We start from the raw sequence: 21,497 nt of genomic DNA on the forward strand, positions 1-21,497 counted from the left end.
AGTGCCTGGGGCTGGGGAGAGGGGTGGGACAGTGCTGATGAGCCCCAAGTCCTGGCAGAGGTCTGCTCCGGGGAGCCTGGGCCCATCCCAGCTCTGGGCCCCAAGCCCTTCTTGCCTACATCCTTGCTACCTCTGGTCCCCAGGTGTGTCGTCAGAGTTCATCGTCAACACCCTGAATGCAGGCTCAGGGGCCTTGTCTGTCACCATTGACGGCCCATCCAAGGTGCAGCTGGACTGTCGGGAGTGTCCTGAGGGTCACGTGGTCACTTACACGCCCATGGCTCCTGGCAACTACCTCATTGCCATCAAGTATGGTGGCCCCCAGCACATCGTGGGCAGCCCCTTCAAGGCTAAAGTCACAGGTGAGCGTCCTGGGTGGGGTGAGGTCCCACCCTGGGCTGGAAGCCTATCCTGGGCTGGCTCCAGTGGCTATTCACATCCAGGGCAGAGTTGGCCCCAAATATCAGTGTTTCAGGTTACCAGGAATAAAGTGGGGCTGGCTTTACACAACGTGCCATTCTCCACCTTCTATGTGTGGACTTGTGTACATCATTTTAAAAAAATCAAATCCCTCTTTACTGTCCATCCCTTGACTAATCTTTTCCCTGCGGTGGCTCCCCAAGTTTTCACTGAACTCTGCCCCCCTGGCATCCCCGTTTCTGGCTTCCAGGAATACAGAGCTCAGCAGACATTTACCTGATTTTCCTTCTGGAAGCTGTGTGAAGGACTGGTTGGATACTTGTTCCTTTTTAAAGCAGGGCTCTTCCTACCGTGTGACTTGGGGTCCCAGACAAAGCCAGAAGGGTTGGAGGTGGGTGGACAGAGCCATGGAGGCCCCAGACCTGGTGATGAGCCTGCCCAAGAGCTCTGTGTGAAATGGGCCGCTGCTCCCAGGATGCTGCAGCTGAGGAAGGGGGCAGGGGCTGTCAGGGCCGCCACCCGGGGCCTACCGCCTCGGGGAGAGCAGGCCTCTGACCCGGCTCGTGGCCACCCCACCCTGCCCCTCAGGTCCCCGGCTCTCTGGAGGCCACAGCCTTCATGAAACATCCACGGTTCTGGTGGAGACTGTGACCAAGTCGTCCTCAAGCCGGGGTTCCAGCTACAGCTCCATCCCCAAGTTCTCCTCAGATGCCAGCAAGGTGGTGACGCGGGGCCCCGGGCTGTCCCAGGCCTTTGTGGGCCAGAAGAACTCCTTCACCGTGGACTGCAGCAAAGCAGGCAGGCAGCGGGCGGAACGGGAGAGAAGGGGTGGTCTCCCGGAGTGGGCAAGCGTGCGCGAACATGGGGCCAAGGGCTGGGGGTGAGCCTGTCCCTCGCTGCCTCTCTCGCCAGGCACCAATATGATGATGGTGGGCGTGCACGGGCCCAAGACCCCCTGTGAGGAGGTGTACGTGAAGCACATGGGGAATCGGGTGTACAACGTCACCTACACCGTCAAGGAGAAAGGGGACTACATCCTCATCGTCAAGTGGGGCGACGAAAGTGTCCCCGGAAGCCCCTTCAAAGTCAATGTGCCCTGAATCCCAGAAGTGCCTCCCCCAGCCTCGGCCCCCACCTCTGGCCAAACACACTCACAGACACACAGACACACACACACACAGACACACACACAAATGGGCCACACCCAGATGCACGCTCGCAGAATCAGACACCACAAACACCTGCCCTGGGGTGTGGACAGAGTGGCACTGGCCCCTCGCCGCCAGGCCCTCTGGCTGAAGAGCCCTGTCTGTTTCAGGGCAGTGTCCCTTGCCTCAAATGTGACCTGAGGGTGAACTGGGGGTTGGGGGGCCAGGGAAGCCCTGTGTTTTCTGGTGGGGCTGAGGCCAGTGGAGGAGCACGTGTTTGGGGGTGTCTGCATGTGTGAGAGAGGTCACCCTGAAATCGCACTGCCAGCCAGGCCTCCTAGCCACTGAGGACTGCATCCAGCCCCTCTGGTGGCCACAACCCCAGAGCGTTACGACTTGGAAAACGAAGCACAGTCAGAAAGTGTACCTAGCGGCAGCTGCACACATGTCCTGGCCCTGGGCAACTGAGACCCTAGCCAGGCTTTCTGGGGGACTGATTTCTCTCTCTTTTTTTTTTTTAATTGCACAGCTCTGCCCCATGGGGGGGCCTTTTTTACACACTGCGAGGCCCAGCTTTCTGGGGGGCTTTTGCACATGTCATGCTGCTCAGCTGGGAGCCGTTTAGGCGGAAAACTCCAAATAAAGTGCGGCCTGTCGCAGAGGCGTGGTTGTTCCTTGTGTGTGTGTGCTCTCCTTGGCTGGCCAGCTCTGGTTGTTGACCCTGAACCAGGCCTTGGGAGGCAGAGGCTGGCTGCCTGTCCCCTGGAGGACCGAGTCAGGTCCAGGGGAAGGGCCTGGGGCAGAGAGGCACCCCACTGGGCCATCTATTTGGGAAGATCTGGAATGTTGACAGAATGCTCCAAAGAAAGGGGGGCATGTCAGGGATGTGGGCTTGGTCCTCAGATTCCTGGCGAGCTGGGGGTGGGAGAGGGAGGGGGGGCACTGTGTTGTAGAAGCTTGCCCCGGGGACCACCGGGAGGCCAGTTTCTGTTCAGCCTGATCTCAAGGATGTTCTCAAAATCAGGACCTTAAAAAACTCACCCTGGCTCATGCAGGAATGCTCCTCAACCAGCAGGCAGAACCACAAACAAACCCAGGAACCTGTCACTCCAGCTAGGTCCTGGGTCAAAGCTGGGTCTCCTCTGTCCCTCCAGCCCGACTTTGCTTAGGGCCTCCCTCCTGAACTGGTCCCTCCTTCCTGATCCACCAGCAGCTCCTTCCAGCTCACCACACTGCAGCCAGAGGAGGGTGGTCACATTATAGGACTGTGGCCCTCTCTGGTCCAAGTCCTTTCTGTGGTTCCCTTCTCTCCAGACTAGTCTACATGTTCTAACAAGGCCCCCAAAGCCTCCCTACCCACTCACTGAAACCTCCTGCCAAGCTGGCGGTGTACCCTTTCTCACCACACCCTCCACCTCCTACCCTCTTCACAACTTCTAGATTCCCAGACCCACATGCTGCAGTTTGGGCCTCTGCCCCGGAACATCCTTGCCTCTCCACCCTCCTCACCTTCCTGGCCAACAGGAAGCTTTCCTGAACCCCTCCCTATCCTCCCAGACCTACCCCCCAGCTCTCATGCTGCCCTGGGGCACATCTCTGGCTGCGTTTATTACTACTACCCTCATCTGTAACAGTGAATCTGAGGGCAGGCCTGCCCCACCAGACTGCGCTCCCTGACCTAGGAAGTCCAATACAGACAGGTGTGACCAACAAGTAAATGAGCAACTGCGTAGCCAGAGCAGGGCAAGGCAGCTTCACTCAACTGATCCCCCAGCTTTAGACTCATTCCAGACATTCGGCACATAGCGGTGGGTTGACCAGAGAAAACCCAACACACGTGGCCTGGCTCCAAATACGCCCATCCCCCACCTCTTCACTCAAAGGATATCTGCCTCCTGGCTCCTCTCATCTTTCTCTTCCCCCTCAAGACCCCTCCAGGGCCTCTCTTTCTGTAAGTCCATCCCCCTCCCTGTGATATTTTTACTCTCCCCTCAGTCCCGAGAGAGCTCCTTGAGGACAGAAACTGTATTTTATCAATCTCATGTCCTCAGCCTCTCCACGGCCACAGTTGATAAAGGCTGGTTGAATGAAGGTGTGTGTGATGAATGGGGTGCTCTCACAGCTCCCTCCCTCACCTGACAGACCCTTGAAGGCGAGATCCCTTCTCAAGTTCCCAGCCATTCATGGCCATTAAGGGCCAGCCCTGTGCCAGCCACCGAGCCAGGTGCTTCTAAACACATCCTTCCTCACTCTATGCCTCCCCTCTCACCTCGCCCCAAGATGGGAGCATTTTCCTGCCAGGTTGCCGGCCTCCTCCTCCTTCTGCTGCCCTCCACCTGTGAGAGGATGTGTTTGTGGATATCCAGTCCCGCTGCTCTCCCTCAGTGGCCTCATGGCCTCGGCTGCTAAGCATGTAAGGACTCTATCTCACTTAATCCTAACAGCTCTGTGAGATGGGCACATTATTACCTGAAGAGATCAAGGTCCTGAGAATTTTGGTGATGAGTCCCAAATCATACCTCTAAGTAGCAAGGGCGAGATTCATACCACTTAGGTTAAAATCCTGAGCCTATCACACATGTAACCACCAGACCAGACCATCCGGATGGCTCAAGTGCTCTCAACCCGCAGATCAAACGCTAGATGCCAGGACACCTGTTTGTTAGAAGGGAGGGGGAGCGAGTGGACCTTTCTCCTTCAACATACTCATCTCAGAGTTCACTCTCCGGAATGTGACTCCCGTCCACCTAGCTGCACAGGCCAGAGACCTGGAAGTCACCTTGTCTATTTCCCCAAACATATCTAATACCAATTCTATCCTCTTTGTCTCTAAATATTTCTTGGCTCCACCAGACTCTCACATTCCCCATTCCCACTCCCTGGGTTCTGCCCATCATCATCTCTTCCCATAACGGTTTCTCTTCCTTCAGTCCTGCCTCCTCACACAGCACAGGTCTCAACCTACCGCTAATACATGAAGTTGGCCGTATCATTCTCTTGCTTAAAATCCTTCAGTGGCTTCAGAATAACTCTGTCCTCAGGATAACTTCCAAATTCTTTTTCTTTCCTTGAAGGCACTAGTTCTCTCTAGTCCCTAAGTCTTCACACGTGCTGTTTCTCTTCCTAACAACACCCTCTTGTCCTCATCGCTACCAGCCTCATCCAGCTAGCGACCTTCTTCGCGCGCCCCCTCTCCCCCATGGGTTAGTTACACCTGATGGGTGCTTCCACGTACGTTTCACATTTTAGCAATTGACACACTACTCACTAAAGAGTATCATCATTAACTTATCTATCCTTTTATTAATTGAGCAGATATGTACTAGTTGTTAACTACGTGCCATAATTACATACATACACGATAAAGACTCGGACCTTAGCCTGGAGAACAGACACCATCTCTCCTTCGGCGTCCAGATGTCTAACAGCAGTTGCCTCACCTGGCCAAAGAGCCAGCGAACTGACCTGCGCGATTCGACTGTGCCGCGCGGACTTCTGGGAATCGTAGTCCCCGGGTTCCGGGCTCCCATTATGGCGCAGGCGTATTCTCAGTGAGGCGCTTCTGCTCTTAATGCGCATGTCCCAGGAGGCGGAGTGGTACAAGTGCGCATGTCTAAAGCGTGGGGGTGCGGCCGAAAAGGCGGTGCGCTGCGAAGGCGGGGCTTCGGTGACACCCGGCGGTCGCTGAGGATCTCGGCTCGTCTGTGAGGATGGCGGGGAGGGGGAAGCTAATTGCGGTGATCGGAGACGAGGACACTGTGACTGGCTTCCTGCTGGGCGGCATAGGGGAGCTTAACAAGAACCGCCACCCTAATTTCCTGGTGGTGGAGAAGGATACTACCATCAATGAGATCGAAGACACTTTCCGGTAAGGTAGCCCGCGAGGCTTGAACTGGACCCTCTGCTGCCTGGTGGGAGCGCGGGGAGGGGAGGGGGCGGGGGGCGGCACTGGCTGACGTGTCAGACCCCGTCCTCGAGAGTCGAGGAAGTCGGTCCACCGATTGGAGAGGAGGCCACTGCGGCCCAAGCTCCCTTTGGGGGCTCGGTGGGACCAGTCCACAAAGGCCCCCCTCACATGACCGTGTGTCAGGAAAGAAGGGGAACAGCTCATGACGGACGGGCACCGCCCTTTGGTCCAACCTGGCCCGCCAGAGCTGAGCTTCCAGAGTGCTCAGGCCTGGAGAGGGCCACTCTCAGCTCCCGGTTCACCGGTAGAGCAGGCCCTGGTCATTGCAAGCGCTGGAGTCTTGTGAGTTGACTCCGGAAGGAACCACTCACTCAGTGAACACCTGGGCAGTGGGCTCGGGCTTTCAAGTGTTTCATCTCCCTTAGAAGCTCACAATCATCATGTAAGGTAGGGGTTATTCCCATTTACTGGTAAGAAAACTAAAGTTCAGAGAGGTTACAGGCACACACTAAAGTCATACAATTCGGAAAAAGATGGAGCAAAGATTTGAACCCAGTCTCACCTTTTCTGCCTTTCTTAAGCCAGGGCCCCTCTCTGCTCCTTCAGCTCTTAGTCTGCTTTGGAATTTCCCATTGTCCTGAGCTCAGCAGACAGAATATCAGGACTGTCCTACCTTCTACTGATACCTTGCGCTTCAAGTCTTCATTTCCTGTCCTGGGTTAAAAGCAGTAACGTCAAGCTGTGGGTGCAGGCATGTCCCTTAATCCAGGAGGTGACCTGGTGACTAGAGTTGAAAGCACCAGGCCCCTGTTCTTTCCCACACCCCTTCTCTGGAGCCCCTATGCCAAGTGCCAGGAACAAACCTCTCCCGCCTGTTTTCCCCTAAACAGTCCAGCCCTAAGCTGCTGGCTGAGACTGGTTCCTGTTGCCTGGGGTATGATCAGCTCTGACCCAGGAGGCTGATCTCTAAGCAGTCTGGTAAAGTGACTCAAGTTGTCATGAGAGAAGAACAAATTTAACATCAAGATCTTTTCAAGTTTCCAACCAAAAGGGACCTCTGAAATCATCCAATCAAACCTGCCTTAGTGTCTGGTAAAAAATAACTACTCTGTAAATAGTTTTTATTTTTTAATAGTAAATAGTTTTTAGTGAGTAAATAAATTAATGAATGTGTGGGTGATCACAAGAAAGTAAGAGCCCAGTGCCAGGTTCCTTCTGTGTGGAAAGTGTGGTCCCTTCATTACTGCTTTTCCTCTTCCTATGCTGTGTTCCTGACTCAGGCCAAACTTCCCCTCTGATCCACCCCCGACCTCATCAGCATAGACCATAAGTGGTCTGAACAGTGCCTTCCCCGCTTAAACATTTCTATGGGGCCTTCCCTGGCGGTCCAGTGGTTAAGACTCTGTTTCTTAAGGGGCACAGATTCGATCCCTGGTTGGGATGCTAAGATCCCACAAGCCACATGGTGTGGTCAAAAAATTTTTGTGTGTGTGTTTAGAAATTTAATCTGTTTCCTTTTCCAAAGTTAACATGTTCATGTGGTTTACAAATTAATATTTAAAAGATCTACACATTGAGAAGTCACACTCTCAACCCCTGACCTCTTCTACTTCATTACTTCCTTCATGTATTTTTTTTCCATCTTTCTGCTTTTTTTCTTTATGCAGGTAAAAAGAGACTGGCATATATAGTCTTGGTCCTCTCCCATTCTTACCTGAAGGTAGCATAAGGAACACACCAAGCTCCAACCCTTATCTTCATTAGCAGATCATTTGGGAGTCTTCCAGGTGGCGGGGGTGGGGGTGGGGTAGAAGCCATGCCCGTAGCTTTTGAATGAAATTGACTCTAAACAAAGTGGAGAGTTTAGTGTAGCACCCTTTTCTCTTGTCCACTGTGCTCTCTGGATTAAGCTCATTCCGTCTGTGGCCCAGCCACCAACTCAGAGTGGGCCACCCTGGACTCCCTTCTCATTTCTCCCTCCAGGCAGTTTCTAAACCGGGATGACATCGGCATCATCCTTATCAACCAGTACATTGCAGAGATGGTGCGGCATGCCCTTGACGCCCACCAGCGCTCCATTCCTGCAGTACTGGAGATCCCATCCAAGGAGCACCCGTATGATGCTGCCAAGGACTCCATCCTGCGCAGGGCCAGGGGCATGTTCACTGCTGAAGACCTGCGCTAGAGGACTCCCCTCCGCCTCGCAGCCTCTCCCCAGCCTTGCCATCAGCCCGTCTCTAAGATCTTAGCCTCTGAGTTCCAATTCCCTGCCCCTTCCCATTCCACTGACAGGCACCAGAGCTGGGGTGCTTCCAGGTTGCTGGGGCTCTGCCATTAAAATTAAGGCTGGTTGGGGTACAGGAAACCTGAGTGTCTTCTCTCCACTGCCTCTTCCCTGTGCTGTTACACAGTGTCATTATTGATGTTAAATTAAAATAACGTTCTTGCTTCTCTCCAATCTGAGGCTGGATGCTAGAAAGGACATGTGTGGAAGGAGACTCTTGGGGGGAGGATTTGATTGGCAGGGCTGGAAAAGGTTTTGCCAAAGACCCAGGCCTAGAAGAGTTAGACCAGGAAGATTGTGCCAGCCTGGTCTTCTGAATTAAAGGTAACCAGCTCTGGCAGGGAGGAATGGAAGCAGGCTTGCGTCTAGACCCCTGGTGCCCCTGCTTGAGTCTGTATTGGCTAGGAGGGGTTGGAATCTCAAGGGATGGAAGGAGGAACCACAGCAAACCTGGAAGCCAGAGATACTTGGCTTGAGTCTGGCAAGAGGTTTGGGGGGCAAGGCTCTTGGCCAGTGGGCCCTGGCCTGAGGCTGCCTCAGCAAGCAAGGCAGGTGAAGTATGCTGAGGGCATGGCCCTGTGTGAGGTGAGGCGTGGTTGCCGAGTGACTGTCCCTGGGCAGCCACCTGCTGTCAGAGGGACTCTGCTTGCTGTGCTCACCCCTTGGTGGCAGGCACCCCGCACCTGCTCCTTCCTCTGCCACCATGTCTCGGCAACTCAGCATGGACACGGTGCAGCAGAACTTCTGGAAGGAGGAGTACCTGAGGGAGAAGATGCTGCGCTGCGAGTGGTACCACAAGTACGGGTCCCTGGTGAAGGCCAAGCAGAAGGCCAAGGCTGCAGCCCGCCTGCCGCTCAGGCTGCCAGCCCTGCCCCCCAGAGCTCCACTCTCACCCCCGCCTGCCCCCAAAGCAGTTCCTTCCAGGGCCTCCAGCCCTGCCCTGGAGGCTCCTATTCAGTCAGAAATGTACCCAGTCCCGCCTGCCACCCGGGCCCTGCTGTACGAAGGCATCTCCCACGACTTCCAGGGCCGCTACCGCTACCTCAGCACCCGAAAACTGGACGTGCCAGAGAAACGCTACCTCTTCCCCATCACCACCAGCTTCACATATGGCTGGCAGCTGGGTGAGCCCCAACCTCCCGGAAATGATCCACCTCACAGACACAGAGAGCCTGCCACGAGCCAGGCAGCGCTCTTGGCACTAGACACATGGACACACCTCTTGGGGGCGTTCATTCTAGCAGAGAAACATAAAAGCAAGAGAGGGCCAAGTTCCAGAATGAAACGGCGTGATGGGCGAGGAAGCAGGGGCGTGTGCCGCTTTAGGATGGATTGTCAGGAAAGGCCACTCTCAGGACCTACAGGCAGAGTGAGCTAACTGACGAGGGGGAGGAGCCTGGGTTTTATTCTAAGTTTAAGGGGAAGCCACAGCGAGTTTTAAGCAGGTGAATGATACTGATTTACTTAAAAAAAAAAAAATTACCCCTGACTATTCTGTAGGCAGTGGCCTTTTTGGGGGTAAAAACAAACTCTGGCAGATGGTTGAGTTATCCTGGCAAGAAATGACAGTGGCTTGGGCTAGAGTGATTAGCAGTTGCTGCTGCTAAATCACTTCAGTCGGGTCCGACTCTGTGCGACCCCATAGATGGCAGCCCTCCAGGCTCCCCTGTCCCTGGGATTCTCCAGGCAAGAACACTGGAGTGGGCTGCCATTTCCTTCTCCAATGCATGAAAGTGAAAAGTGAAAGTGAAGTCGCTCAGTCGTGTCCGACTCTTAGTGACCCCATGGACTGCAGCCTACCAGGCTCCTCCGTCCATGGGATTTTCCAGGCAAGAGTACTGGAATGGGGTGCCATTGCCTTCTCCGATTAGCAGTTGAGCTGAAATCTATTCTGGATGTGATTTGGAGGAAGACTCAATGGAACTTACTGGTGGTTTGAATGACAGAAGGAGAGAATGCAATGGCAACACGCAGGTGTTTGACTAAAGCAGCTACTGCAGGGGAGACTGGGGGTAGGGAGAGTGCTGGGGGGTGTGAAGGTCAGTGTTGGCTATGTTGTGCTGGAGGTGTCGGTGATTTGGCCCTCTGGAGTGAGGTCAGAGCTGAAGACACAGTTTGGGGGTTATCAGAATATAGGTGTTTTAAAGCCTTGAGAGTGGGTAGACTCACCCAGGTTGCTCCAGAGGCTGGATCACGCAGGGAGAAGGTGCGGGGTTGAGGGGGAACACAGTGATATGTAGGGACATGGTATTGGCAAGAAGGCTGTCCGTCTGGATTGACTCATGGTCGTCAGCTGGGTGGGAGAGGAGCGAAGGCAATGGTGTAGTCTGAGCTGAAGAGTCAGGTGTGGGACAGAGAATATGCCAGGGAGTGTCATGCGTTTGCTGCCTGATGAGACTTCCTTTGCTGTCTGTGATCATGAATTTCAAGTGAGACTACTCAGTCAGGAGTTTTCTCCAGTTCTGGCATAGAAAAGGTGAATGATTGAGGGATAAACAGTTGAAATTTGGCCTTAACAAAAAATCCCACCAGGGCCCAAGGGGGATTTGCCCCAGGATTTCCTCTCCCTTTAGAGAGAGGAAAGGGAACAATTTCCCAACGAAAGCAGAAGGTAGAAAGAAGCCCTATCTGCCCCAGAGAAGTCCAGCTCTGTCTGTCCCTGTAGCAAGCACAGCTGGGAGTCCCACCACCCACCTCTGTGGAGGATTCGGAGGCTGGGGGAGGTGCTGGCACACAGCTGACTGGCATTTGGCCATCACTGCTGATCTGGGTGGGCAGCCAGCCAGCTCCCTGTTTCCATGTAACTCCCGCTTCTCAGAAGCATTTCTTTTTATTTCTGCACACTTACAAAGTGGATACAACACAGGCAGACTCCTAGGGCTATGCAGGCAGGGCTGCTGTGCTCTGCCGGTTCTTTTCCCAGGAACCCACTCCTGGCCTCTGACATCTTTTCCCAGGCCCCCCAGTGAAGCAAGAACTGGTCTCCTGCAAGATGTGCCGCACTGATTCTTTCTTCCGCAAGAATGGGGCCTTCGCGCTACTCGATCCCCGGGATTTGGCCCTCTGACCTTGAGCAGCGCAGAGGGCTCAGGGGAGGGAAGAAGAAATAACACACCTCCTGGTGGGGCGAAGCTGCATGTATGTCTGTGTCTGGCTCTCCCAGGCGCTGAGGCTGCGTTCTGGGCCTCTCTGAAACTCCCTCTGACCTGCCGGCTGCCCTCTTGCTTTTCGCTTAACCCCCGTCTCTTTAATCATCTCCTTGAGGATTCATCAGAGACTTCGAGGGGCCTCGGAAGGGTGAGCAATGCTCGTCAGGTTCCGCGGCGCCGGGGGGCCGTAGTAGCTGCTGGAAGTTCTGGGTGTTCCTGGGGAAGAGTGGACTTTCATTCCAGATGTCAGGAAAAAGTGACCGCCACCACTCCACAAGCCTCCCCGCCCGTCCCCTCACCTGGCCCCGAGGGCTCGCAGCCGCCCGGTCCTTTCCCGGTGCGTTTGCTCCAGCTGTTCCCGTAGGGCGCGTCGTCGCCCTGCGGCGTCCTCCTGGGGCGGGACGGAACGCTGAGCGCCCGCCCGTGCCTCCCGCCCCCGGGGCTCGAAGCGGCCAGCAGAGGGCAGCACCCGGGTCGGCCCGCTCCGCAGATGTCATCGCAAGTGCGGGATAGACGCCAGTCAAAGCGATCCAGGTCGCGCCCCAGCACGGCCACCGGCCCCCGCCCCGGCAGGGTCGTTTTGGCCCCACCGCTTTCTCCTAGGGGTCTTGCCTGTGGTGGGAGCTGAGCTGGGCTCGGTGGGGGTTCCAGGGGGTGTACCCGGCAATGGCGGTTCCTGGCGATGCGGAGGCGCTCCAGGACCTGCAGGAGGCGACTGTCAGCGGCCCAGCGGCCGCCCCTCGGGGCCCCGCCCGCCTGGCCCGGCCTCGCACCCGGAGCCGCTGCTGCTCGCGGTCCCGCTGCCGCCGGCTCCGGGCCTCGCGGTTCAGCTCCAGCAGCCGCTGCAGAGCCGACGCCTGCTGCGCGGCGCTCACGCCCGCCGACGCCCGGTCTCTGCTCGGGGGCTCGGGCCAGGCGGTCTTCGAGGTTCTGGGGGCCTCCGCAGCAACCCTCGGTCTCCCGAAGGCGCCCTGAAGCCCCGTGGAGCCACCCAGCTCCTGCTCCGCGGGGCCAGGGCTTCCTCCTGGGCCCTGAAGCGAGTGCGGATCGCGCAGCGGGCCCAGGTGCCCTGGGAGAGCAGCGGGGCACTCCCGCTGCCCGGAGCCCCCAGTGTATGGGGCCGCTAGCATCACCGCTCCTGGGCCTGGGAGCAGTGGCCGGGTCGGGGGCCCAGCGAGTGGAAGCGGAGCCCGCAACCCTTCCCGGAGCGACGCCTGCGCTCCCAGGGCCGGTGCGCTGCCTCCTCTCAGGCCATCGGTCTTAACCTGCATCAGCTGGGTGGTCCTTCCCCGGGGCCCTGGTCCCTCCCTTCCCCCAGGCTGCCGCATCCGTTCCCCTAGGGACCTGCAGAAGTCCCCCGAGGAGCCTGCTTTCTCCCGGGGCCCCTCTCCCCGAGCCGCTTCCCAGGCTGGTAGGATGCAGTCTCTGCCCTCGGAAGACTGGAGGATCTTCTCTCCCGAACCCCGGGGAGAATCTGCACTCGGCTCCGGGAGGGCCTCCTTTCTCCCGCATTTGAGGCAACTTTCGCTTTGACCTTGAGGCGCCCTTCTGTGCTCACCCTGGAGGCCCTCCCATCTTTGACCTTGAGAGACCTCTTCCATCAGAGCCTGAGTGCCGGCCCCGCTCGGACCCTGGTTTGTCTTCTCTCTCTTACCCTGACCCTGAGGGTCCCCCTCTCTCTGACTGTGAGGAATTTCAGTCCTTAGCAGTTTCTTCTGTTTTGCTCTCTCCTGGCCCAGGCTCCAGCCCAGCCCCTCCAGGGGATCTTGGGGTTCTGGCAGGCCTGGGGAGGGGAGGCCTGGGGGCCCTGGGGCTCCCTGAGCCAGCTTTTTCTCCTGTAGGCTTCCAGATGATAGTTGATGCGGCCTCTGAGGCATGGGCTCTGCTTGGCTCCCCTCTGGCCTCTGGGCCAGGTCCTAGGAAGGAAGAACACTTTGTCCCAGGTTTGTGTGGGAATCCTCCCTCCAGGGCCACTTCCCCCAGGGGAGCCTGGAGACCCCAGGGCCCCAGTGGGCCTTACTTCCATTAGGCCCCTGCCCTGACTCCTGAATTTGTAAAGCCCATGTTAGGTTGTGCTGTGGTTAGTCACTCAGTCATGTCTGACTCTGCAACCTCATAGACTATAATAGCCTGGGAAGCCCTAAACCCATGTTATGTAGTTTAAAAGGTGCTTTAGCAATGGCCCCTTCTTCCACCTGGCTGTGGGCTTCCTACCCCAGCAGTCTCCTCCCAGGCAGACCCCACCTCTGCTATCCCCCATCTGCGAGGGGTCTTGCCCAGGAAACTTCACCCTTTCACCTTGAACTCTGAGTTTCCTGGTTCTCCAGGGCTACTGCTGGTGGTAACGTTCAGCTCTTGGAAGCAACCTGAAGGAGAAAGACAGATGTCTGCTCATATCCCAGCCCCTCACACGCACACCCCTGAACTGGAACCAGGAAGCCCAGGGAGTCCCCAGCAGGTGAGGGGACTGAACCGAGTGGGGGTGGTAGGGTACCCTGAGGGCTAGCGTTGGAACTTCACGGCCTTCACAGCTCACCATGCCACCTTTATTTACACAGCCTGCTATATACTTGTCAGGTTTGCCTGCCAACAGCTGACCCTCACCTTCCTCATCCTCCCAGCCAAGGACCACCTCAGAGGAACCTATACACCGTCTTCCTCAAAACTGCCAGAGGCAGCCCAGGAGCAGGAAAGGACAGTATGCCGGGGTTACCAGTCCCTCTTAAGGACACCCCTACTTTGTTCTTGTGTCAAAGACACAAAGTCCTGTCCAGCCCCACAATAGGTGCCTGCTTTTCTGTTATTAAGGATAATCCTCTTTAGCTCTTTTTTGGTTTCTGGAAGGCAAAATCAAATGAAATTCAAGAAGTGGAATTTTAGGCCAGAGGCTAGTCTAAAAACTGCAAGTCTTTATAATTAACAAAAGGAATCTAAAAAAAGAGATGAAATGTCACTGCTCCTTTGCAGCTGTGGAGGAAGGAGCATCGTTTTCTATTCATAAAAAAAACACTGAAAAGAACCTGATTTCATAAGGTCTTAAATTAAGAACTCTCACAAGAAATGCCATCTTTATGCAACATGGATGTGTGAATATTCATAACAGTAACCAAATGGGAATGTTCTCTGTGAAAACAAATCTGTCTTCGGAAGGGTTTTGAACAAAGACATCTGGTAAGAGTCCCAAGCCTTCAGAAATTATTGCCATGAACTGTGAAAATAACCTCCAACCCCGTCCCTCTGTAATTCTGATCTGTTGTCTTACTGGATCGTTTATTTCACTGGTTATAATGCTGTAACAGATATCTTCCGCCGATGTAGTCCCAAGAGATAATATACTTGTAAAATTTCTGTCAATCAGAAAATAATCATTTGTACTTTCCTCCTCTTGCCCATACATGATGTCACAATTTAAAAGCCTGTGACTTTGCTAGGCTTATTATTTAACCAATCATTTGAGAGCCTCTTTCATTTAAATGAACAGGCCCAGGGCTCACAGCATACATCCTGATGAATTCTAATCACCTGCTAATTGTCACACTCTCTCACTAGGCTGCAATCTCCTCAGAGATGAGGACAAGTGACTGGCCAAGTCTCTTTTGTGCCCTGTATCTCCCCAGTGCCTGACATGAGGGTGGCAGCTTGGAGCTGCCATTCCATTCCATCCCTGCTGGAGAACAGGGAGGACAGCCAGCCATTCCCAGCACTCTCTCCTCTGAGCCCCAGCTTAGCTTCAGGATCCTCCTGGACACAGTACCTGAGATGGCTGGCACCAATCAGGTGGAGCTGGCATAGAAAATAAAACCTGGGGTTTCCCAGGTGGCTCAGTGGTAAAGAATCCTCCTGCCAAGGCAGGAGACACGGGTTCAATCCCTGAACTGGGAAGATCGCAGAGGCGGTGGAGCAACCAAGCCTGTGCACCACTACTATAGAGCCTGTGCTCTCCGGCCTAGGAGCAGCAAGTACGGAGCCAAGTGCCGCAACCACTGAAGCCTGTGCTCTGAAACAAGAGAAGCCTCTGCAATGAGAAGCCTGAACCACGACTAGAGAGTAACCTCTGCTTGCTGCAACTAGAGAAAAGCCTGTGCGGCAAGGAAGACACAGCGCACCAAACATACACACAAAAATAGAATTATTTTTAAAAAAGGAAACCTACTTTTTGTCCCTGGTTGCCCCGGCACCCCCACAAAAAGGTATGAGAGGAAGAATGGGTAAGGATGAACCAGAATCCTGGGACTTGGGGTGATGGCTTCCCGGCTTGTCCCAACCTAAGCTCACAGCATCCATTTCACTGAATTTAACCCAGGGGCTTCTGTTCTCCTGGCTGCCAACCCCTCTCAAAGTACCAGATGTGGGCCCTTCTGCAGGCAAGCCAGGGCTCTCCTGCCTTGGGTCTGCATCCAGGCTGGCTTCGCTCAGATCCGGGGCTGATGGTGGGTCCACTGCCTGCTGCCTGCAGGAGTGCAAGGACTGCCTTGGGGATACTTCTTGCTTCTGCATTCTGCTGTGTATATGTGTGTGTGTGTGTGGGGGGGAGGCATAGGCCTCCCCACCCACAGCAGGCTGCAGGAATTTTCCCACCCCACCACTCAAACTCAGCCCATGGCAGCCTCCCCTCCCCCTCCTCTGCACCCACCACTGGCTGCTAGGACCTGGAACTTGAGGTTATCCTTTCCAGAGACTGTGGGGCTACCATGTAGTTTTAACTGAGTAAAAGCCTCAGGAGGAGCTAGAGGCATGAGGAGGGGTCGCTGGGCAGGGCTCTGGAGGGCAACAGGGCAAAGGGTCCTGGGTTTGGTCACTTTATGTGGCAACATGGAGTGGATGGAATTCCATGGGAGACTTACCCCTCCAGAAGCTGATGGTTCTGGCTCAGGGAGTCCTCAGTCTGGTGTGGTGGGCACAGCCTGGAATTCTGGAAGGATTGGGGGGTGCCCCAGCCCGCAGGGCATAATCCCCCAGTGTGGTAGGGAGCCTCTAAAACAGCCCCCAGGGATCCATCTCCTAGCTTCTGTGCCCTTGTGTGACCCCTCCCCTTTTCTTCCAAGTCAAGGAGCTTGGAGACGGATCCCTCCTACCCACTCCAACCTTCAGATGAGACTGCAGCCCTGGCCAAAAATGTTTGCTGGACACTTCCTCAGTAGTCATGACTAACACCTACTCCTGCTACAGCTACTAACCTGCCCAAAGGGCCTCATGCAGCTGGGTGGCAGGCCAGGGAGGGGGCCACCAGCCCTGGAGGGTGGGACCCGGAGCTGGGGCTACTTGGAGTCCCATCTCAGGGGCACCCTGGGCATCCGCGCCTCTGTCTTCTGGGCCCCATCAGCCCTGCTTTCCTCTCTCACTGCAGCCATGGCTAAAGGCGTGGTGTCACCATGCAGTTGATTGGACTAGGACAGTTCATTATGGAACAGTAACAGGCTGGAATGGTCCTACATGTCCAGCAGGGTGCTAAACTCTCTACACAGATGAGTTCACGGGCCTCCTAGCAGCCCTCTGAAAAGAGTTCTTATCTTTCCCATCCTGTAGCCAAGGAAGGAAACAAGCTTCCGGTTCACAGGAAGCATCAGAGCAGAGATTTGAACCCGGATCTGTCTCCAAAACCCACGTTCCTCCCCCTTTTCGACCACTGTGAGTGCCCCAGTGTCTCACTGACCCCCCCATCTCTCAGCTGAGCCCCAGCTCACCCCACTTGACAGCCGCTCAGAGTTGTCATCTGTCCTGCTGTGGGGTTTGCTGCGCTGGTTCTGTGCATGCTGGACCTGGGCCCTCAGACCACAGAATTGGGCCCAGGGTGGCCAGAAGAGGCCCAGCCCTGCCCCGGTCAGCAGCTCCAAATCCCACAGAAGCTGCAGGAAGGGGGGTGCCGGGACGTGAAGTGGCACTCGCCCTGCCCTCTGCCACACCCCCTGGCAGGCCGGCCCCTACCTGCTCCTGGGCCCGCCGGCTCCGCTCCATCTGCAGCAGCACGGTGGGCAGTTCCAGGACCGAGGGGCAGGCTCGGCCCTCTTGCACCTGGGGAGGCAAGGTGGAATCAGACCCCACGGAGACCTGCCCTCTCAGAGACGGTGCCCTGTGCTCCTCACCTGCCGCAGGGCAGCCTGGAGCTGGTCTAGGCCTGCAGGGCACCGGAAGAGATGCTGGTACAGGGCCAAGGCCTGCTTGGGGCTACAAGGGAGCCCTAGGTTCCCCAGGGTGGCTGCCTGCTCCATGGAGTTGGGGGCCTGGGAGGGTGTCCCCCCACCCCACTCCCTGCTGCTCCTGGAGAAGAGAAGGACCAGGAGCTGGGGACGGGGCAAGAAGGAGACAAAGGCTCCTGAGCTCAGTAATGCAGGGCCCTGACATCTGAGCCAGACCTGAGCCTCAGCCAGGTCTCATAGAGACGCTGGCCTGACTTGGATCCAGGTTTCTTGGCCACGTGGGTGGCAGTGTGGGGTGAGGACTGTGACTCTGACAGAGAGAGGTGTGTGCAGGTGCTCGTTTGCAGCCCCACATGAATATCTGCTTTGTGTATATGTTGATGCTTAAACAACACAGGGGTTTGGGTGCTGCACACCTTGCTGCAGTCAAAAATCCATGTATAACTTACAATCCTCCCTCTGTATCTGAGGATTCAACCTATTGGGGACGGTGTAGTACTGTAGTATTTACTACTGAAAAAAATTGTGAGTATAAGTGCGTCTGTGTAGTTCAACCCCATGTTGTTCAAATGTCGACTATATATGTGGAGTCCCGAGAGGCACAAGTAAGAGTCATATACTGGGTAGTTGTCTCCGAGGGGCAGCAAGGGAAAAGGTTAGCCATGTCATCTTTGATCAGAAGTGTGATCAGCACAGCAAAAGCCCCAGTGGCCATTGGTCCCCGCAGGCTGTGTTAGTCGACAGGACCATTACATTTCAGGACACCTAGGCATGGACCCTGCAAGTGGACAGCTTGTGCCAGGAGGGGCGGCAGAAGAGACTACAACAGGCTCTTACAAACATGGGTGAAATTCTGAAAGCAGCAGGCCGCAACTTCACGAATGTTGTAAAAACAACTGTTTTGCTGGCTGGCATAAATGACTTCAATACTGTCAATGACATCTACAAACAATATTTCCAGAGGAGCTTTCCTGCTTGAGCTGCTTACCAGGTTGCTGCTTTGCCCAAAGGAGATTGTGTTGAGATTAAAGCAATAGCTGTGCAAGGACCTCTCACAATAGCATGACTCTAAGTGGGCCCAGTGTTCTTTAGTCTGGAATTTTAATAATATTTTTTAACTAATAGCTTAATCTTTGTTGGAAAGTGTAAGGTTGAAATATGAAAATACCATATAATAGCATATAATAAGGGGAACTGAACATGAACTGAAGATTAATGATGAATCTAGTTACCAATATTATAAATTACACTTCTATAACACCTGTATTGCTGGGTGTGGGAAAACAGACATGCCTTACTTAACTCAGAAAAATAAAAATAGAAGGAAGTAACATGTAAGAAAGATGAATTACTAGTCCTGCGGAATAAGAATGAGCACACCTAATTCAATTAAACTCTTAATTTAATGATGTGAATTATTTTGTTATGTCAAATATGTGATTCTGCTTTTACTTGAGTAAAATTAGTTTGAATGGTAGAGGTAAAGGAGAAGAAACTGGACCAAATTTTATAGAAATAATATTTTTCTAATAGAAATAAAGTAGCTTGTAGATTAAAAAAAAAACTGTAGATATGAAGCTTGCAACTGTATTAGTGATGTGATATTTTATGGGGTCGCAACTGAGAGACTGAACTGAACTGAACTGATACCCAATACTTTGGCCACCTGATGCGGAGAGCCAACTCATTGGAAAAGGCCCTGATGTTGGGAAAGATTGAAGGCAGGAGGAGAAGGGGACAACAGAAGATGAGACGGTTGGACGGCATCACCAACTCAATGGGCAGAAGTTTGAGCAAACTCTGGGAGATGGTGAAGGATAGGGAAGCCTTGTGTACTGCAGTCCACAGGGTCGCGAAGAGTCAGACACGACTTAGTGACTGAACAACAACATGCCCAAGCAGGCAGCAGCTCCCAACAGCTTACTGTATGCCAGGACACAAGACGCTGCCACGGACGTGTGATCCTTTCTTGAAGCAACTCTATGAAGCAACTTGTATCATCTTCATCCCCATTTCACAGACGAGAAGATCAGGCCCTAGAGAGTAAGTTGCCCTAACTAACACAGGGCACTGTCTCCCTCATCTGGAGACACACAGCCCAAGAAACAGGCTCCAGGAAAATGTGGTCCCAAGTGTGAATTGTAACGCACTTCCCTAGCGCTTGATCCGAACTGTCCGTGGTCATTCTGCTTATTCCCCGCAACACAAGAGATAAAGAGGGCGAGGCCACAGTTTGTGTAAGTTATGACAAGGGGAGAGAAAGGGCATATGAGATGGTCTGTCATCTTCCCCTGCTGTCAGGAGTATCCTGGCCTGCCTGAGTCTTGGAACAGCTCTGTGAAAGGGGCCCCGGCAGAAGTGGGCTGAACAAGCAGGCACGGGGTCTCAGTTCAGCTGGCTCTCCCTTCAACCCTGTTGGAATACTGGGGGCCCCCCCCAAGAGAACTGAGTCCCCCAACCCCAATCATTTAGCTAAGGTCCCTAAAACACCAAGATCACACAGCTGATAGGTGGCAGAGAGAACTCAGAGTTCTCTTCGAAAAGAGATTTTTCTTGTCAAAAAAGATTTTTTTTTTTTTTCGATTTCAGACTCCAAGTTCTTTTCCCTATAAGGATGTCTTTGAAAGTTGCACACGTGTCCCTGCCTCCATGTCCATCGGGGGTGGGTGTAGCTGCGAACACACACGGGGTGCGTGTGTGGATTTATCTGGGCTTCTAAGGGTCTGTGTGTGTAAGTCCATCATGGGTCTGTATGGCATCACATACATACTGTTGTCCTGTTCCTCAACCCCAGGCACGGGGTCCCTGTGTCACCAGATGTTAGAGTGGCCCACAGGGTGCCTGAGCTCTCAATATCCCCAAAACCACGAGGAAAGGGGATGCAATGTGGGGACTGAGTCCTTTCTCCGGGCTCCTCAGCCCCTGCACGATTGTACAAGGATCCACAGAAGCGCCCGCAGAGGGGCCACAGGCTGTGCCTATGACATGTAAGCACAGGGCTGGGATGGGACTCCTGGGTCCTCCTCCTGCCCATGGCAGGGTTTCCCAGGCAGCCCAGGGTGTGGCAGGCAGGGCAGCCCAGGGATGTAGGCTCAGGGAGTGAGTAAGGTCCGGGTCTGAGTCCCCACTGCTGCCACCACCCCAATTCTTGGACACTGACCTCTGGACCCCACATTGCAAACAGCGCCCCCACCACCCCAGCACCAGGAGGAAGCACACAGACACACAAGGAAACCTCGGGGTGGAGCCTGAGTTTACTGTTTCCAATGCAACACAGCTGGGGTCTTTGTGGGAGCCACGCCCAGCCTCCCAGCACCCAGGCAGGGCGGGAGGTGCTCGCCAAGGGGAGACTTCATGTCCGGATGAGCCCCGGTTGGTGTTGTCCTGGCTCAGGTTGGCCCCTGGGGCTCCTGGCTGGGGTGGCGCGGAGTGCTGGGCAGCCGGTCCCCAGTGAGCAGGACGGTGGGGCAGGCCTCGGGTGAGATACAGTGGGCCTCGTGCTCCACCAGGCCCGCCGGGCACTGGCAGCCGGGGATGCAGGGCCGCACACAGTGGGCTGCCAGCTCTGCGAGGGGGACGTGCTGGTTGAAGCAGGTGCGGGGGCAGGGTGGGCCACACTCATCAAACACGAAGCCGCGGTCCAGGGGGCAGCCCACCACTGTGGATGGAGTGGAAGGGTCACTGTCCAGTCCCCAGGCTCCCCGCAACCCCGTGACCCTCCCTGAACCTTTCCTGTCCAGACCTGAGCCCTCTGTGTCACCCCCTCCCCAGCTTGCACGGGGCGCTACCCCCTCACCACAGAGTGTGGGGCCCCGCCAGGCCGGTGTCACCCCTGCCTGGCGACAGTGGCTAGCATAGGCTTCCAGGGCGTCACAGAGGCAGGCGTCAGAGGAGGAACCGGGCCCGCAAGCACAGAGGTCATACACGCAGGCGGCAAAGAAGGGGTCTGGTGGCACCACAGCATGGCAGCGGCTGAACGGGGTGGACTTCAGCACCGCACACCGGGCGTTGGCCTCACGCCTGGCACGGTACCCTGCTGCCCGGCATGGATCCACCTCACGGCCCTTGGAACAGGGCCGACCAGGTCCTGGGCCCTCTGGGACCTAGATGGGGAAGGCGGCCTTGATATGACAGCATTCACTGGCAGCTGACCTTTGTGTGTTATGTTCTTCCAAGAGCTTTGCACCAAATGTTTTGTTGTAGCCTCAAAAACTTCCTTACAAGAACAGCAAAGAAAACATCAGCTACTTTTCCTTTGCCCCCATTTTACAGATTGGCAAATCAAGGCCTAGAGCAGTTAAGTGTCTTGTCCAAGACTTAGAGTCAGTGAATGATGAAGCAGGCCTTGGGGATTCAGTTGAGGAGATCCCTTCCAACAGGTGCCCCGCCCCACCCCCCCAGCACTGTAACAGGCAAAAAGACCCCAAACCTTCCTGAAAGCCCCAAAGCCCA

At 55.0% G+C, this 21,497-nt stretch overlaps 4 protein-coding genes across 4 annotated transcripts in view; 3 read left to right on the plus strand and 1 right to left on the minus strand.

The window, feature by feature from the left end:
- FLNC (filamin C) overlaps positions 1-2,227 on the plus strand; it is a 28,740-nt gene extending 26,513 nt beyond the window's left edge. Inside the window, exons 45-47 of the mRNA XM_052638759.1 lie at positions 144-362; positions 1,009-1,218; positions 1,333-2,227. Coding sequence (XP_052494719.1) covers positions 144-362; positions 1,009-1,218; positions 1,333-1,520 — 617 coding nt within the window. The 3' untranslated portion in view covers positions 1,521-2,227. The remainder of the gene's footprint in view (positions 1-143; positions 363-1,008; positions 1,219-1,332) is intronic.
- Positions 2,228-5,204: 2,977 nt separating this feature from the next.
- On the plus strand, positions 5,205-7,933 carry ATP6V1F (ATPase H+ transporting V1 subunit F). The gene is made up of 2 exons (XM_052638891.1): positions 5,205-5,436; positions 7,459-7,933. The coding sequence occupies exons 1-2, from the start codon at positions 5,279-5,281 to the stop codon at positions 7,658-7,660; spliced, it is 360 nt and encodes a 119-aa protein (XP_052494851.1). The 5' UTR covers positions 5,205-5,278; the 3' UTR covers positions 7,661-7,933.
- Positions 7,934-8,462: 529 nt separating this feature from the next.
- ATP6V1FNB (ATP6V1F neighbor) lies at positions 8,463-10,971 on the plus strand. Its single transcript, XM_052638854.1, has 2 exons — positions 8,463-8,883; positions 10,717-10,971. Exons 1-2 carry the CDS (start codon positions 8,463-8,465, stop codon positions 10,824-10,826), a joined length of 531 nt encoding a protein of 176 aa, XP_052494814.1. The 3' UTR covers positions 10,827-10,971.
- A 9,436-nt stretch (positions 10,972-20,407) lies between these two features.
- KCP (kielin cysteine rich BMP regulator) overlaps positions 20,408-21,497 on the minus strand; it is a 32,553-nt gene continuing 31,463 nt past the window's right edge. Inside the window, exons 41-42 of the mRNA XM_052638853.1 lie at positions 20,842-21,148; positions 20,408-20,703 (exon numbers count right to left, since the gene is read on the minus strand). Of these exons, the coding sequence (XP_052494813.1) occupies positions 20,435-20,703; positions 20,842-21,148 (576 nt within the window). The 3' untranslated portion in view covers positions 20,408-20,434. The remainder of the gene's footprint in view (positions 20,704-20,841; positions 21,149-21,497) is intronic.

This window comes from Budorcas taxicolor, chromosome 4 (genome assembly GCF_023091745.1).
Source record: "Budorcas taxicolor isolate Tak-1 chromosome 4, Takin1.1, whole genome shotgun sequence".
NCBI classification, from domain to species: domain Eukaryota; kingdom Metazoa; phylum Chordata; class Mammalia; order Artiodactyla; family Bovidae; genus Budorcas; species Budorcas taxicolor.